The 19,419-nt window shown below is 42.7% G+C and overlaps 1 protein-coding gene across 4 annotated transcripts in view; it reads left to right on the forward strand.

Moving 5' to 3' along the window:
- Positions 1-19,419, forward strand: part of LOC121536629 (leucine-rich repeat flightless-interacting protein 2) — a 107,133-nt gene that overhangs the window by 65,456 nt on the left and 22,258 nt on the right. For all 4 annotated transcript variants that reach the window (XM_041844034.2, XM_041844035.2, XM_041844038.2 and 1 more), the window contains 3 exons: positions 425-571; positions 768-839; positions 6,625-6,795. In XM_041844034.2, coding sequence (XP_041699968.2) covers positions 425-571; positions 768-839; positions 6,625-6,795 — 390 coding nt within the window. The remainder of the gene's footprint in view (positions 1-424; positions 572-767; positions 840-6,624; positions 6,796-19,419) is intronic.

A 19,419-nucleotide genomic window follows, 5' to 3' on the forward strand; every position in this document is an offset into this window, starting at 1 on the left:
TAGAACTACTTTTGACTCAACTATTTTCCAACAACTCCTGTAACCAGTATTGATGCTGATTGATACTCATATTCACTTCCCATGCCTAACATAGCATGTCTAATACTAAGGACAGTTTGATATGCCATATGTAATATGTCACAGTTGTTGTGACCGATCATAACACTGAACAATGCAAGGGACTGAAGTTCACAGACCGCTCTGATTATCTGACAATTAGGCATGCACTCTTAACTTACCCAGCAATTGTTGTGTTGCAACAGCATTTCAACTGCTTGTGGTTTATGATTGGATGGAAAGATTGCTGACTGTCCCCAGGTCATTTTCCCCATTCCTTGTGAATCCATGGCCCTCTGGCCCACTTTGGCCCTTTTAAAGGCATGATGTGGCCCCTATTCTATCAGTATGTCTCCTTTGTTCCCAGGTGGAAGATGACCTGGAAAAGGGATCTCGAGCCGCTTCCACCCTATCGGCAGCTACCCTCGCCTCGCTCGGCAGGTCTTCCTCCCGGAGAGGAAGTGGCGAAACGTCGATCACAGGCGACACAGAGACCTCCATACTAGAGATCAAGGTAAAGGTTAGAAAGCCATGGGCATTCTAGCACCCTCTTCCATCACTTCCACTCTTTAAGGGCCCATCCCTGTACAGCACACACTGCTCTGCACATGTCATTCTCTACCTGTCATTGTGCTCATCACTTCATCTATCGACCCTGTCGCAGCATGCTTCTGTCTCTTTCCTCACCCCTTCCACGCTCTTCACCCCAGGAGATTCATGAGCTGACGGATCAGATCCAAGATGTGGAGTCAAAGTACATGCAGAGCCTCAAAGAAGTCAAGGTACACTACTTGACTGACCCACCCCAACGTAACCCAGCCTGCGGCCCTGTTAATATTAATATGGTTTTAGTCTTCCCTTCCCTAGCTTTTGAGCTGACCAATGATACTACTTTTAGCCCATAATAGTTTTGGACCTCCTCAGAATTAACCAATGGTAGGGTTATACTTAAAGTAGTTGAGAGACTCCTATTAAGCAATGATAAGTCCTAGCGACTAATGTTTAATGAATGTTTTAGACTTATTTTCTTGCCTATCCCTTTTCAACTACAGATAGTTTAAGACTTCTACCTTGCTATTAAATGGTTGCCTGAGGCTGGGACCCCTCTAATCGTTTACTAAGGTAATAGATGACCTGTGATTGCTGTCTAGTGATGTTGAAAGTCCAGATCAGCATGATATTTGGCAGAATTATAGTGCCACATTTTATAGTGTTATTGTCAGGCTAGATGGCTAGATAGGTTTCAGATGTTTTCGGAAGATGGCAGGGACTCTGCTGTCCTAGCTTCAGGGAGAAGCTGTTTCAACCATTGGGGTGCCAGGACAGAGAAGGGCTTGGACTGGGCTGAGCGGGAGCTGCCCTCCTGTAGGGGTGGGAGGGCCAAGAGACCTGAGGTGGTAGAACGGAGTGCTCGGATTTGGGTGTAAGGTTTGAGCATAGCCTGAAGGTAGGGAGGGGCAGTTCCTCTTGCTGTTCCATAGGTAAGCACCATGGTCTTGTACTGGATGCGAGCTTCGACTGGAAACCAGTGGATTGTGTGGAGGAGCGGCGTGACATGAGAGAACTTGGGAAGGTTGAAAACCAGGCGGGCTGCTGCGTTCTGGATAAGTTGCAGTGGTTTGATTGCACAAGCGGGGAGTCCAGCCAACAGCGAGTTGCAGTAGTCCAGACGGGAGAGGACAAGTGCCTGGATTACGACCTGCGCCACTTCCTGTGTGAGATAGGGTCGTACTCTACGGACGTTGTAGAGTATGAACCTGTAGGGGCGGGTCACTGCTTTGAATGTTTACAGAGAATGACAGGGTGTTGTCCAGGGTCACGCGAAGGCTCTTTGCACTCTGGGAGGGTGACACTGTGGAGTTGTCAACCGTGATGGAGAGGTCTGAGTGAACAGGCCTTCCCCAGAAGGAAGAGCAGTTTTGTCTTGTCGAGGTTGAGCTTGAGGTGGTAGGCCGACATGCAAGTTGAGATATCTGCCAGGCATGTAGAGATGTGTCAGAAGGGGGGGAAGGAGAAAACTAGTTGAGTGTCATACGCATAGCAATGATAGGAGAGACCATGTGAGGATATTATGGAGCTGAGTGACTTGGTGTATAGAGAGAAGAGGAGAGGGCCTAGAACCGAGCCCTGGGGGACACCAGTAGTGAGAGTACATGGTGCAGACACAGATCCTCTCCACGTCACCTGGTAGGAGTGGCCTGCCAGGTAGGATGCAATCCAAGAGTGTGCATAGCCTGAGAAGCTCAGCCCTGAGAGGGTGGAGAGGAGGATATGATAGTTCACGGTGTCGAAGGCAGCGGATAGATCTAGGAGGATGAGAACAGAGGGGAGAGAGTCAGCTTTGGCAGTGCGGAGAGACTCCGGGACACAGAGAAGAGCAGTCTCGGTTGAGTGACCCGTCTTGAAGCCTGACTGGTTAGGGTCAAGAAGATCATTCTGAGAGAGATAACGAGAAAGTTGATCAGAGACAGCACGCTCAAATGTTTGGGAAAGAAAAGAAAGAAGGGATACAGGTCTATAGTTTTTGACGTCAGATGAGTCGAGTGTTGGTTTCTTGAGGAGGGGAGCAACTCGGGCCATTTTGAAGTCAGAGCGGACGCAGCCAGTGGTCAGGGATGAGTTGATGAGGGAAGTGAGTAATGGGAAAAGGTCTCCAGAGATGGTCTGGAGAAGGGAGGAGGGGATGGGGTCGAGCGGGCAGGTTGTCGGGCGGCCAGACCTCACTAGTCACAGGATGTCATCTGGAGAGAGAGGGGAGAAAGAGGTCAAGGCATAGGGTAGTTCTGTGTGTGTGAGATCAGTGGACTCAATATGCAGAGTGAATGAGTAGTGGATGTCATAGGATGCGGAAAGGGAGAAGAGTAGGGTCGAAGAGGCAGAATCAGGAGACAGGAGGGAGAAGGATTTAGCAGAAGGTAGAGATGATAGTATAGAAGAGGAGAGAGTAATGGGAGAGAGAGAGCGAAGATTGCAACGGCGCATGACCATCTGGGTAGGGGCTGAGCGGTTAGGATTGGAGGAAAGGGAGACAGAAATAGAAACAAAGTAGTGATCAGAGACTGGAGGGGGTTGCAGTGAGATTAGTAGGCAAGCAGACTCTAGTATAGATGAGGTCAAGCGTATTGCCTGCCTTATGAGTTGGAGGGGATTGGGAAAGGGTCAAAAGAAGCAAGGAGGGGAAAGAAAGAGTTGGAAAGAAATTTATCGGACAGACGTCGGGAGGTTGAAGTCACCAAGTACGAAGAGCGGTGAGCCATTATCACTCCTAGAGATATCAGGAGTCCTCTAGCTATAGATTGAAGCACACTGAGATGGAGCCTGAGAAGCTGGTTATATACACTCAGAAAAGAGATGAAACCACTCCCCCTGCAATACAGCCACTGATTACCAAAACAAGTTACAAATTGTGACTCGTTTCAGGAAACTAGGCGTATGTCATGGGTCACTACTTCACAGGAGAGCCATTTGAACGTAAACATATATTTTTTATCAAAATGAATTTCTGGGCAGAAATGCCTTCTGGAACATGTGAACTTTCATTTGCCTTAATAACAGTCTTGTATGCCATCTGTCAATACGATTAAAATTGTAAAATTACGAGCCTAGTTGGTTTAGCCACAGAAAAAGACATCAACCTTCCCGCTAGCCATGATTGGCTGAGATAATGATTGGGCTGGACATGCCGAGAGATGAGTTCGGATTGGTCTGCCATATGGCATGCTTCTGTCTATGTGTGCTGGTCAGTATGTGTAGGACATCCTGTCTAACGCTGCTTTTTGAAAAATGTATCACATCTACATCTACGTCATTTAGCAGACGCTCTTATCCAGAGCGACTTACAGGAGCAATTAGGGTTAAGTGCCTTGCTTAAGGGCACATCGACTGATTTTTCACCTAGTCGGCTCAGGGATTAGAACCAGCGACCTTTCGGTTACTGGCACAACGCTCTTAACCACTAAGCTACCTGCCGCCCTATAGAACTGCTTAAGTGTTGCTCTCTACTTTCTGGAGGACCGAGTTTTGAAATCAGTGGAAATAGATTATGATATCTAAGGAGATGGAGAAAACACCTGTCTCCGGATTACATCTTCAAAATAAGGGCAACCATGGCATCCGTGACAGGGAGAGGCGTCCATCCATGATGTTTACGGGTAAGATAGTTAGCTAGCTATATTTTCAGATATTACACGTTTCTAATTTTGACAGAAAGTCGTTTTCATTTCAAGTTAGTGTACTGTTAGCTAGCTAGCTAACGTTAGCTGGCTGGCTCGCTAGCTAACAATACGTGTATGATCTTATTATTCATATCTCAGAGCAATTTGCTTTGCTAGTTATAGCCTAATGTTAGCTAGCTAACATTGAACCTGGTTGGTTAGCTACCTGTAAATTCATGCAGGTAGTAACGTCATGAGTTGGGATTATGGTTCATTGTTTACCTAGCTAGCTAGCTACATGTCTTAACAAAAGATTCCATTATGCAAGTAACCATTTCAATAGAATGTCACTGCGACAACAGTTGATAGACGTGGCTGGTAAATTTGCTCTGGCTATCTACTCCGATTTCAGAGCACTCTCATCTGAGTGTGCCAGAGCGCAGAATAACTGACGAATTTACGAACGCTCAACACCCGTTGAATATGTCAGTAAACGTTGGCAAAAAAACGTAAATTGTTTGGCAGCAGCACATTTGCAGTCACCAACGCTCTGGATAGCATAAAAACAGCCTAACCAGCTCTGCTAGGGTGAGTAAAATGGTCAGTGAGCTGTTCTCTCATTTGTGTCTGGAAGTAGCTACCAAGCTAGCCAACGTTAACCAGTTAGCGTGGGTGCTTGACTGTTGTTGTTAGGATAGAACGCTCGGATCAACCCTTAAAGAGATTGGTGGGGCTAAAGCTTAAAAGGGTGTGAACGATGCTGAATGGGTTTAGTTAAATCTAGAATCGGCTTCCTATTTCGCAACAAAGCCTCCTTCACTCATGCTGCCAAACATGCCCTCGTAAAACTGACTATCCTACCGATCCTTGACTTCGGCGATGTCATTTACAAAATAGCCTCCAACACTCTACTCAGCAAATTGGATATAGTCTATCACAGTGCCATCCGTTTTGTCACCAAAGCCCCATATACTACACACCATTGTGACCTGTACGCTCTCGTTGGCTGGGCCTCACTACATATTAGTCGCCAAACCCACTGGCTCCAGGTCATCTATAAATCACTGCTAGGCAAATCCCTGCCTTATCTTAGCTCATTGGTCACCATAGCAACACCCACCCATAGTCTGCGCTCCAGCAGGTATATCTCACTGGTCATCCCCAAAGCCAACACCTCCTTTGGCCGGCATTCCATCTAGTTCTCTGCTGCCAATGACTGGAACGAATTGCAAAAATCTCTGAAGCTGGAGACTCTTTATCTCCCTCACTAACTTTAAGCATCAGTTGTCAGAGCAGCTTACCGATCACTGCATCTGTACACAACCCATCTGTAATTAGCCCACCCAACTACCTCATCCCCCATATTGTTATTTATTTTGCTAATTTGCACCAAAGTATCTCTTTTTGCAAATCATCTTCTGCACATCTATCATCATTATTGCCTTACCTCCATAACTTACTACATTTGCATACACTGTATATAGATGTTCTATTGTGTTATTGACTGTATGTTTTATTTTACCCCATATGTAACTCTGTGTTGTTGTTGTTTTTATCGCACTGCTTTGCTTTATCTTGTCAAGGTCGCAGTTGTAAATGATAACTTTTTCTCAACTGGCTTACCTGGTTAAATAAAGGTGAAATAAAAATAAATAAAAGACAAACACAAAGAAAAGCTGTCCAGTAGGTACCAAAACATTCAAAGGCCATTTTCTCGAAAGTGAGGTTACAAGTTTATCAACTTTCAAATCAGAATTACTTTCCCATTGTTCCTCAAATGCAGTGTATGATATAAAAAAAATTCGCTCTGTGTCTCTGCTTTTATCCATTGTAAAAAACACAATTTCAAATTTTGCTACATAAGACCGAATCAAGGCGGTCGGTCCCTATTGCCCCTGGTTGATGTGTCAACAACTATCTGCAAATTATGAGCAGTCAGCAGTTCACACACCCAAGTAGGCCACTGGGAAGACAGGCAGAACTTAAAGTAGATGGCCTTAGCTAGCAAAAAGACAGTACTAGAACACAACAGATAAAGACAAAAAAATTATACTTATCACTCCTGGAGATATCAGGAGTCTTCTAGCTATAGATTGAAGCACACACAATAACCCCACTGGCATGCGGTGGACAAATTTTGCTTGGGTCTAACATCATTACATAATTTCCCTGAATTCAAATGATGTCCTTGGAATTCTTTCCATTCTCTATCACATTTCTGACCTTTCCTCCCAGTTGAAACCATCCGAATGAGTACAGAGAACGGAAGTGGCAGCGTTTGATACAGTACCCCTTTGGATATTGGTGTGTGTGTCTTTTATGGGTGTGCGTGTTTGTTACTGTATGTCTGCGTTATGTTGTCCGTATGTGTGTTCCCATGTGCATACACCAACAGGCATCTCTCTTCCTTTAGGATTCCCTAGTGGAGGTGGAGGAGAAGTACCGCAAGGCCATGGTGTCCAATGCCCAGCTGGACAATGAGAAGAACAACCTGATGTACCAGGTGGATACGCTGAAGGACTCGCTCATGGAGCTGGAAGAGCTGCTGTCCGAATCACGCCGCGAGTATGAGGGGAAGACCAAGGTATGGGAGAGATTAGGAGGAGGGAAAGCTGGAGAGATGGAGAGGCAGAGAAAGGATAGGGCCAGATTAAGAGAAATATACAATTACAGTAAGATAAAAGATGAGGGGGAAAAGAGGCCAAATTAGTAGAGAAAGGGGTAGGCTATAGAGGAGGGCGATATTAGGTGAAAACTGGGATTGACGTTAGCCAAGTGGTGCCTTTTGGAAACTATAGTTGGCTGAAAAGACAAAAAAAAATAATAAATAAAAATAATAATATATTTTTTTTTATTGAAAATGAAAAAAATCTAAAAAAGTATACTCTGAAAATTAAGAATTAAAAATTAGAAATAAATCATTTGTGAAGTGGTTGTCCTACTGGCTATCATAAGATGAATGCACCAATTTGTAAGTCGCTCTGGATAAGAGCGTCTGCTAAATGATGTAAATGTAATGTAAATGTACTAATGCAATAATGGAGGATTATATACATGAACTGTATAGACATAATTTCCAGGTTTTTTTCTGGATCAAAAAGGGGCTTAGGGGGTGGACGTGGCAGGGGGTGTGGCAATTGGTATGGTCAGCGCAGCTGAAGTTTAAAGAACATTTTAGAGGCCCCCATCTTGGCGGTGTAGAGAAACTTTGCAGTTTTGAATGTCCAATGCAGTAAGGTGCTTAATTGTTACCCAGGCCTTCATGGTCCTGGGTAACAATTAAGTACCTTACTGTGATTTTTTTCAATTAAGATGGTCAAAAATAAACAAAAATAGCTTCTTAGCAAAGAGCAATTTCTCAAGCAATAATTTTGCTAGGACTGTCTGGGAGTGGTTTGCGTGGGGAGGGGAAAACTGAAAAATAGCTGTTATTGGCATTTGGCATAGAGGTTTGGAACTCTATTTCTTATATTTATTAACTAATTTGCTGCATGTTGATGTCATCATGGAAGGCCAAAACTTCCTCCCACTAAAACAGGCAGAAATTTCAGGTGGTCTATTCAAACAGCTCTTACACTAAAAGGGCATCATTTTTAACAGTATTATTCCAACCACATAGTGTGGAAATATACATAAAACACAGGAAAATCATGTTTTTGACCGCATTGGACCTTTAAAGCAAATTGTATGTGATTCTATATATTCTGCCATGCCTTTGTTAATTTTCTCAAACATAATAACAAAATCAATAATGCTTATTTCGTAGTCTTTGTCATTTTCAATTCTCCCTGACTGTCTAGCCTTTATTTAGGTGATTGTTAGTTCTCAAAGATTATATTATTTAAGATTACTAGCGGCACCCTGTCCATATGGACAGTAAAAATTAATTATTACATTTAATGCAAATTTAAAATGTGTTTATCTGTTCAGCTATTTGGTCTCTGGATATACCAATATTCTCAGCTCCGGAGCATAAAAAAAAAAACACCCATAGGCCAACTATTCACTATTATTCTACAATATAGTAAAAGTTTAAATAACCTAGAATGAGTAGGTGTTTCCAAACTTTTGCCTGAAGGTGTATATTTAAAGAGGAAAAAAACAGTAGAGGAGGGCTACAGACATAGATTTTGTTAAAGAAAAAAGTTGTAATTTAATTTAACATGTCCAAGCAAGAATGCATGATAAAGATATGTTGATGTACAATACCTAAACCAGTGGGTTTGACAATTAGGCTATTGTTGCTATAATTGTACTGTTGAAATATGGCTCCAGAATTGCAGATGGATTTTGTTCAATAGAGATTAATTTGCTTACATCTTTGTGTTTACAAATAGGCTATCACATAAGCTAATTCACTGGTGGCTAATCACTGAAGAAAGGGAAACCAAAATCACAACTGACCAAATCATGAAAAATAAAACACTCATATCTTGATTAGATAAGTATTCAACCCCCTGAGTCAATACATGTTAAAATGTATTTGGCAGCAATTACAGCTGTGAGTCTTTCAGGGTTAGTCTCTAAGAGCTTTGTATTAGCCCATTATTCTTTTCATAATTTTTCAAGCTCTGTCAAGTTGGTTGTTGATCATTGCTAGACAGCCATTTTCAAGTCTTGCCATAGATTTTCAAGTGGATTTAAGTAAAAACCGGAACTAGGCCACACCGGAGCATTCAATGTCGTCTTGGCAGTGACGATTTTAGCATGTACAGTGAGGGAAAAAAGTATTTGATCCCCTGCTGATTTTGTACGTTTGCCCACTGACAAAGACATGATCAGTCTATAATTTTAATGGTAGGTTTATTTGAACAGTGAGAGACAGAATAACAACAACAAAAATCCAGAAAAACGCATGTCAAAAATGTTATAAATTGATTTGCATTTTACTGAGGGAAATAAGTATTTGACCCCTCTGCAAAATATGACTTAGTACTTGGTGGCAAAACCCTTGTTGGCAATCACGGAGGTCAGACGTTTCTTGTAGTTGGCCACCAGGTTTGCACACATCTCAGGAGGGATTTTGTCCCACTCCTCTTTGCAGATCTTCTCCAAGTCATTAAGGTTTCGAGGCTGACGTTTGTCTACTCGAACCTTCAGCTCCCTCCACAGATTTTCTATGGGATTAAGGTCTGAAGACTGGCTAGGCCACTCCAGGACCTTCATGTGCTTCTTCTTGAGCCACTCCTTTGTTGCCTTGGCCGTGTGTTTTGGGTCATTGTCATGCTGGAATACCCATCCACGACCCATTTTCAATGCCCTGGCTGAGGGAAGGAGGTTCTCACCCAAGATTTGACGGTACATGGCCCCGTCCATTGTCCCTTTGATGCTGTGAAGTTGTCCTGTCCCCTTAGCAGAAAAACACCCCCAAAGCATAATGTTTCCACCTCCATGTTTGACGGTGGGGATGGTGTTCTTGGGGTCATAGGCAGCATTCCTCCTCCTCCAAACACGGCGAGTTGAGTTGATGCCAAAGAGCTCGATTTTGTTCTCATTTGACCACAACTCTTTCACCCAGTTCTCCTCTAAATCATTCAGATGTTCATTGGCAAACTTCAGACCGGCCTGTATATGTGCTTTCTTGAGCAGGGGGACCTTGCGGGCGCTGCAGGATTTCAGTCCTTCACGGCGTAGTGTGTTACCAATTATTTTCTTGGTGACTATTGTCCCAGCTGCCTTGAGATCATTGACAATATCCTCCTGTGTAGTTCTGGGCTGATTCCTCACCGTTCTCATGATCATTCACTCCACGAGGTGAGATCTTGCATGGAGCCCCAGGCCGAGAGAGATTGACAGTTATTTTGTGTTTCTTCCATTTGCGAATAATCGCACCAACTGTTGTCACCTTCTCACCAAGCTGCTTGGCAATGGTCTTGTAGCCCATTCCAGCCTTGTGTAGGTCTACAATCTTGTTCCTGACATCCTTGGAGAGCTCTTTGGTCTTGGCCATGGTCGAGAGTTTGGAATCTGATTGATTGATTGCTTCTGAGGCAGGTGTCTTTTATACAGGTAACAAGCTGAGATTAGGAGCACTCCCTTTAAGAGTGTGCTCCTAATCTCAGCTCGTTATCTGTATAAAAGACACCTGGGAGCCAGAAATATTTTTGATTGAGAGGGGGTCAAATACTTATTTCCCTCATTAAAATGCAAATCAATTTATAACATTTTTGACATGCGTTTTTCTGGATTTTTGTTGTTGTTATTCTGTCTCTCACTGTTCAAATAAACCTACCATTAAAATTATAGACTGATCCTTTCTTTGTCAGTGGGCAAACGTACAAAATCAGCAGGGGATCAAATACTTTTTTCCCTCACTGTACATCTTGGTGGAGCAAAAAAAAAAAAAAGTTGGATGCATGCCAGCAAAGCCACTACACAACACTAAACAATACATTAATTGCGCTATAATGGTGACAAACGGTGCCCACAAACTGTTAGGGCCTACATAAAGCTGTCCCTACACCTGGCTATCAGTGGAGCCTTGTCTGGCAGCGAAACAGTTCATTCAGCCTCATTTACTGCTTGAAAAAAAAAACAGACAGTTGAAGTCAGAAGTTTACATACACCTTAGCCAAATACATTTCAACTCAGTTTTTCACAATTTCTGACATTTAATCCTAGTAAAAATTCCCTGTCTTAGGTCAGTTTATTTTAAGAATGTGAAATGTCAGAATAATTGTAGAGAGAATGATTTATTTCAGCTTTTATTTCTTTCATCACATTCCCAGTGGGTCAGAAGTTTACATACACTCAATTAGTATTCCTCCTGAAAGAACTGGTGTAACTGAGTCAGGTTTGTAGGCCTCCTTGCACGCACACGCTTTTTCAGTTCTGCCCACAAATTTTCTATAGGATTGAGGTCAGGGCTTTGTGATGGCCACTCCAATACCTTGACTTTGGAAGTATGCTTGGTGTCATTGTCCATTTGCGACCAAGCTTTAACTTCCTGACTGATGTTGCTTCAATATATCCACATAATTTTCCTTCCTCATGATGCCATCTATTTTGTGAAGTGCACCAGACCCTCCTGCAGCAAAGCACCCCCACAGCATGATGCTGCCACCCCCGTGCTTCACGGTTGGGATGGTGTTCTTCGGCTTGCAAGCTACCCCTTTTTTCCTCCAAACATAACGATGGTCATTATGGCCAAACAGTTCTATTTTTGTTTCATCAGACCAGAGGACATTTCTCCAAAAAGTACGATCTTTGTCCCCATTTTCAGTTGCAAACCGTAGTCTGGCTTTTTTTATGGCGGTTTTGGAGCAGTGGCTTCTTCCTTGCTGAGCGGCCTTTCAGGACTCGTTTTACTGTGGATATAGATACATTTGTACCTGTTTCCTCCAGCATCTTCACAAGGTCCTTTGCTGTTTTTCTGGGATTGATTTGCACTTTTTGCACCAAAGTACGTTCATCTCTAGGAGACAGAACGCGTCTCCTTCCTTGTACAGATGAACGTGGTACCTTCAGGCGTTTGGAAATTGCTCCCAAGGATGAACCAGACGTGTGGAGGTCTACAAAATTTCTAATGAGGTCTTTTGATTTTCCCATGATGTCAAGCAAAGAGGCACTGAGTTTGAAGGTAGGCCTTGAAATACATCCACAGGTACACCTCCAATTGACTCAAATGATGTCAATTAGCCTATCAGAAGCTTCTAAATCCATGACATAATTTTCTGGAATTTTCCAAGCTGTTTAAAGGCACAGTCAATTTAGTGTATGTAAACTTCTGACCCACTGGAATTGTGATACAGTGAATTATAAGTGAAATAATCTGTCTGTAACAATTATTGGAAACAGTACTTGTGTCATGCACAAAGTAGATGTCCTAACCGACTTGCCAAAACTATAGTTTGTTAACAAGAAATTTGTGGAGTGGTTGAAAAACGAGTTTTAATGACTCCAATAGCAGGCTAGTGATTGCTTTGCAATGCTTGCAGTTAGCCACTGCCACTGATTCCTTCCAAACCACTCATTGTTGAATTTGCGATTTCCAACTTGTTGTGTAATGTTTATGTCCAATGAGCACCGATACATTTTATCTATAATTTCTCTTCATTATTTCTATTCATATGACAAGGATTAAAAAGGATTTGCCAGTAGATTGTCGACTTGATTCATGATGATGACTGCTAGCTAAGATTTTGAAAGTATGATGTTGACATGATCTGTCCAATCAAAGCTACTGTAGATGTAACGTGATTTGACGTCATTTTATTTGTGGCCAATGACCTTGAGCCTTCTTGGATGGGCACTTCTAATGTAACTCTATGGCAGCACCCAAGGAGCTTGAATTTTCGAGGTCTACCCTTAGACTTGGCGGTGACGTACTGTCCCCACGAGTGACAGAACACTGAGCTAATCATGGCGCAACTAGAGAACATTACCAACACCTACGCTCCGTATTTTCCGCTGGCTGCCCCACCACTACAGAAAGCACTGAGCTAGGCTGAAACACCTGCATTTTGGAGCTGCCTTACTCAATAAAGTAAAAAAGAGACCATGTTTGTATGCGCCGTTATTAACTCAATGATTTTTAAATTTTTTTGCAAACTGGTATCTGACATGTATTAATGCCAAAATAACATGCAAAAAAGGTAAGCCCCCCCCTCCCTAAAGTGTGGGGTTCAAAACAGGTGGGGCTCTGCTCCACCTGCCCTGAATGACGGGTTGCCACTGTGTCTTAAGCAACTCCCGTGTATATTTGGCCATGTGTTTTAGGTTATTGTCCTGCTGGAAGGTGAATTTGTCTCCCAGTTGAAAAGCAGACGGAACTAGGTTTTCCTCTAGGATGTTGCCTGTGCTTAGCTCTACTCCGTTTCTTTTTATCCTAAAAAACTCCCTAGTCCTTGCCGATGACAAGCATACCCATAACATGATGCAGCCACCACAATGCTTGAAAATATGAAGATTGGTACTCAGTGATGTGTGTTGGATTTTCCCCAAACATAAGGCTTTGTATTCAGGACATGAAGTCAGTTTCTTTGCCAAATTTCTTTGCAGTTTTACTTTAGTGCCTTATTGCAAACTGTTTTGGAATATTTTTTATTCTGTACAGGCTTCCTTCTTTTCACTCTGTCAGTTAGGTTAGTATTGTGGAGTAACTACAATGTTGTTGATCTATCCTCAGTTTTCTATCACAGCCATTAAACTCTGTAACTGTTTTAATGGCACCATTGGCCTCATGGTGAAATCCCTGAGCGGTTTCCTTCCTCTCCGACAGCTGAGTTAGGAAGGACGCCTTTATCTTTGTAGTGACTGGGTGTATTGATACACCATCCAAAAGTGTAATTAATAACTTCACCATGCTCAAAGGGATATTCAATGTCTGCTCTTTTTTTTTACCCATCTGCAAGTAGGTGAGTGCCCTTCTTTGCGAGGCATTCTCTCTTTATGTAGTGTTGTGTTGTCTCTCTTGTTGTGATGTGTGTTTGGGCCTATATATATATATATATTTTAATTTTTTAATGTTTTAGTTTTTTTGTCCCCGCAGGAGGCCTTTTGCCTTTTGGTAGGCCATCATTGTAAATAAGAATTTGCTCATCAACAAGAAGAAGCACATTAAGGTCCTGGAGTGGCCTAGCCAGTCTCCAGACCTTATTCCCATAGAAACGCATCTGAGTAGGTTTCTATTGTGCAAGACTCAGCCGGTACTCTACACAGACCGGTGTGACATAACCAATCAGAGCTGCAGTAGACCTGTATGCAAATCGACATTGCCATATCTGGATCTGTACCATTTACTTTGAACCAGACTTTGTTTACAGCTGTGGTCTTGAGTAGATGTGCTTGTTTTGAGATCAAAGCAAGAGCTGCATTTTCCCATGTGTGCACATTTTGTTCATATCCTTTGCTAGTTAGTGAGTTATTAGCCCAGTTATAGATCATTTGTAGTCAGCAATAGGGTAGTGATTGTTTCCTACAAGAGCACAAAACTTGTAAACAGGTTAATGTCAAGCCCTGCATGTTTTTTTCAAAAGTCTCATGGAATGTAGGCCTACATTGAACACCACACATTGGCTGCTACTGTAGGCTGAATGATAGAACAGCTAGAAATGCCAAGAGTGTGCAAAGCTGTCATCAAGGCAAAGGGTGGAAACTTTGAAGAATCTCAAATATTAAATATATTTTGATTTAACACTTATGGTTACTAAATGATTTCATATGTGTTATTTCATAGTTTTGATAGCTTCACTATTATTCTACAATGTATAAAATAGTACAAATAAAGAAAAAATGAGTAGGTGTGTCCAAACCTTTGACTGGTACTGTATATATATATATATACACATGTCAAAAATGTTATAAATTCATTTGCATTTTAATGAGGGGAATAAGTATTTGACCCCCGCTCAATCAAAAAGATTTCTGGCTCCCAGGTGTCTATTATACAGGTAACGAGCTGAGATTAGGAGCACACTCTTACAGGGAGTGCTCCTAATCTCAGTTTGTCACCTGTATAAAAGACACCTGTCCACAGAAGCAATCAATCAGATTCCAAACTCTCCACCATGGCCAAGACCAAAGAGCTCTCCAAGGATGTCAGGGATAAGATTGTAGACCTACACAAGGCTGGAATGGGCTACAAGACCATCGGCAAGCAGCTTGGTGAGAAGGTGACAACAGTTGGTGCGATTATTTGCAAATGGAAGAAACACAAAATAACTGTCAATCTCCCTCGGCCTGGGGCTCCATGCAAGATCTCACCTCGTGGAGTTGCAATGATCATGAGAACGGTGAGGAATCAGCCCAGAACTACACAGGAGGATCTTGTCAATGATCTCAAGGCAGCTGGGACCATAGTCACCAAGAAAACAATTGGTAACACACTACGCCGTGAAGGACTGAAATCCTACAGCGCCCGCAAGGTCCCCCTGCTCAAGAAAGCACATATACAGGCATGTCTGAAGTTTGCCAATTAACATCTGAATGATTCAGAGGAGAACTGCGTGAAAGTGTTGTGGTCAGATGAGATCAAAATCGAGCTCTTTGCCATCAACTCAACTCGCCTTGTTTGGAGGAGGAGGAATGCTGCCTATGACCCCAAGAACACCATCCCCACCATCGTCAAACATGGAGGTGGAAACATTATGCTTTGGGGGTGTTTTTCTGCTAAGGGGACAGGACAACTTCACCGCATCAAAGGGACGATGGACGGGGCCATGTACCGTCAAATCTTGGGTGAGAACCTCCTTCCCTCAGCCAGGGCATTGAAAATGGGTCGTGGGTGCGTATTCCAGCACGACAATGACCCAAAACACACGGCCAAGGCAACAAAGGAGTGGCTCAAGAAGAAGCACATTAAGGTCCTGGAGTGGCCTAGCCAGTCTCCAGACCTTAATCCCATAGAAAATCTGTGGAGGGAGCTGAAGGTTCGAGTTGCCAAACGTCAGCCTCGAAACCTTAATGACTTGGAGAAGATCTGCAAAGAGGAGTGGGACAAAATCCCTCCTGAGATGTGTGCAAACCTGGTGGCCAACTACAAGAAACGTCTGACCTCTGCGATTGCCAGCAAGGGTTTTGCCACCAAGTACTAAATCATGTTTTGCAGAGGGGTCAAATACTTATTTCCCTCATTAAAATGCAAATCAATTTATAACATTTTTGACATGCGTTTTTCTGGATTTCTTTGTTGTTATTCTGTCTCTCACTGTTCAAATAAACCTACCATTAAAATTATAGACTGATCATGTCTTTGTCAGTGGGCAAACTTACTAAATCAGCAGGGGATCAAATACTTTTTTTCCTCACTGTACATGCCCGTCTGAAGTTTGCCAATGAACATCTGAATGATTCAGAGGAGAACTGGGTGAAAATGTTTTGGTCAGATGAGACCAAAATGGAGCTCTTTGGCATCAACTCAACTCGCTGTGTTTGGAGGAGGAGGAATGCTGCCTATGACCCCAAGAACACCATCCCCACCGTCAAACATGGAGGTGGAAAAATTATGCTTTGGGGGTGTTTTTCTGCTAAGGGGACAGGACAACTTCACCGCATCAAAGGGACGATGGACGGGGCCATGTACCGTCAAATCTTGGGTGAGAACCTCCTTCCCTCAGCCAGGGCATTGAAAATGGGTCGTGGATGGGTATTCCAGCATGACAATGACCCAAAACACACGGCCAAGGCAACAAAGGAGTGGCTTAAGAAGAAGCACATTAAGGTCCTGGAGTGGCCTAGCCAGTCTCCAGACCTTAATCCCATAGAAAATCTGTGGAGGGAGCTGAAGGTTCGAGTTGCCAAACGTCAGCCTCGAAACCTTAATGACTTGGAGAAGATCTGCAAAGAGGAGTGGGACAAAATCCCTCCTGAGATGTGTGCAAACCTGGTGGCCAACTACAAGAAACGTCTGACCTCTGCGATTGCCAGCAAGGGTTTTGCCACCAAGTACTAAATCATGTTTTGCAGAGGGGTCTAATACTTATCTCCCTCATTCAAATGCAAATCAATTTATAACATTTTTGACATGCGTTTTTCTGGATTTTTGTAGTTTTTATTCTGTCTCTCACTGTTCAAATAAACCAACCATTAAAATGATAGACTGATCATTTCTTTGTCAGTGGGCAAACGTACAAAATCAGCAGGGGATCAAATACTTTTTTCCCTCACTGTGTATATATATATATATATATATATATATATATATATATATATATATATATATATATATATATATATATATATATATGCCAGTACTGGCTGGATGTCCTTTGGATGGTGGACCATTCTAGATACACACCAGAAACCGTTTTGTGTGTGTGTGTGTGTATATGTGTATATGTGTATATATATATATATATACACACACATACAACGGTTTCTGGTGTGTATCTAGAACCGTTGTATGTGTGTATGTATGTATGAATGTATGTACAGTGGGGGAAAAAAGTATTTAGTCAGCCACCAATTGTGCAAGTTCTCCCACTTAAAAAGATGAGAGAGGCCTGTAATTTTCATCATAGGTACACGTCAACTATGACAGACAAATTGAGAAAAGAAAATCCAGAAAATCACATTGTAGGATTTTTAATGAATTTATTTGCAAATTATGGTGGAAAATAAGTATTTGGTCACCTACAAACAAGCAAGATTTCTGGCTCTCACAGACCTGTAACTTCTTCTTTAAGAGGCTCCTCTGTCCTCCACTCGTTACCTGTATTAATGGCACCTGTTTGAACTTGTTATCAGTATAAAAGACACCTGTCCACAACCTCAAACAGTCACACTCCAAACTCCACTATAGCCAAGACCAAAGAGCTGTCAAAGGACACCAGAAACAAAATTGTAGACCTGCACCAGGCTGGGAAGACTGAATCTGCAATAGGTAAGCAGCTTGGTTTGAAGAAATCAACTGTGGGAGCAATTATTAGGAAATGGAAGACATACAAGACCACTGATAATCTCCCTCGATCTGGGGCTCCACGCAAGATCTCACCCCGTGGGGTCAAAATGATCACAAGAACGGTGAGCAAAAATCCCAGAACCACACGGGGGGACCTAGTGAATGACCTGCAGAGAGCTGGGACCAAAGTAACAAAGCCTACCATCAGTAACACACTATGCCGCCAGGGACTCAAATCCTGCAGTGCTAGACGTGTCCCCCTGCTTAAGCCAGTACATGTCCAGGCCCGTCTGAAGTTTGCTAGAGTGCATCCAGAAGAGGATTGGGAGAATGTCATATGGTCAGATGAAACCAAAATATAACTTTTTGGTAAAAACTCAACTCGTCGTGTTTGGAGGACAAAGAATGCTGAGTTGCATCCAAATAACACCATACCTACTGTGAAGCATGGGAGTGAAAACATCATACTTTGGGGCTGTTTTTCTGCAAAGGGACCAGGACGACTGATCCGTGTAAAGGAAAGAATGAATGGGGCCATGTATCGTGAGATTTTGAGTGAAAACCTCCTTCCATCAGCAAGGGCATTGAAGATGAAACGTGGCTGGGTCTTTCAGCATGACAATGATCCCAAACACACCGCCCGGGCAACGAAGGAGTGGCTTCGTAAGAAGCATTTCAAGGTCCTGGAGTCTCCAGATCTCAACCCCATAGAAAATCTTTGGAGGGAGTTGAAAGTCCGTGTTGCCCAGCGACAGCCCCAAAACATCACTGCTCTAGAGGAGATCTGCATGGAGGAATGGGCCAAAATACCAGCAACAGTGTGTGAAAACCTTGTGAAGACTTACAGAAAACGTTTGACCTGTGTCATTGCCAACAAAGGGTATATAACAAAGTATTGAGAAACTTTTTGTTATTGACCAAATACTTATTTTCCACCATAATTTGCAAATAAATTCATTAAAATTCCTACAATGTGATTTTCTGGATTTTTTTTCCTAATTTTGTCTGTCATAGTTGACGTGTACCTATGATGAAAATTACAGGCCTCTCTCATCTTTTTAAGTGGGAGAACTTGCACAATTGGTGGCTGACTAAATACTTTTTTTCCCCACTGTACATACATTCATACATACATACAGTGGGGAGAACAAGTATTTGATACACTGCCGATTTTGCAGGTTTTCCTACTTACAAAGCATGTAGAGGTCTGTAATTTTTATCATAGGTACACTTCAACTGTGAGAGACGGAATCTAAAACAAAAATCCAGAAAATCACATTGTATGATTTTTTAAGTAATTAATTTGTATTTTATTGCATGACATAAGTATTTGATACATCAGAAAAGCAGAACTTAATATTTGGTACAGAAACCTTTGTTTGCAATTACAGTGATCATGCGTTTCCTGTAGGTCTTGACCAGGTTTGCACACACTGCAGCAGGGATTTTGGCCCACTCCTCCATACAGACCTTCTCCAGATCGCTGGGCAATACGGACTTTCAGCTCCCTCCAAAGATTTTCTATTGGGTTCAGGTCTGGAGACTGGCTAGGCCACTCCAGGACCTTGAGGTGCTTCTTACGGAGCCACTCCTTAGTTGCCCTGGCTGTGTGTTTCGGGTCGTTGTCATGCTGGAAGACCCAGCCACGACCCATCTTCAATGCTCTTACTGAGGGAAGGAGGTTGTTGGCCAAGATCTCGCGATACATGGCCCCATCCATCCTCCCCTCAATACGGTGCAGTCGTCCTGTCCCCTTTGCAGAAAAGCATCCCCAAAGAATGATGTTTCCACCTCCATGCTTCACGGTTGGGATGGTGTTCTTGGGGTTGTACTCATCCTTCTTCCTCCAAACACGGCAAGTGGAGTTTA

The sequence above is a fragment of the Coregonus clupeaformis genome, chromosome 23 (genome assembly GCF_020615455.1).
Source record: "Coregonus clupeaformis isolate EN_2021a chromosome 23, ASM2061545v1, whole genome shotgun sequence".
NCBI lineage: Eukaryota > Metazoa > Chordata > Actinopteri > Salmoniformes > Salmonidae > Coregonus > Coregonus clupeaformis.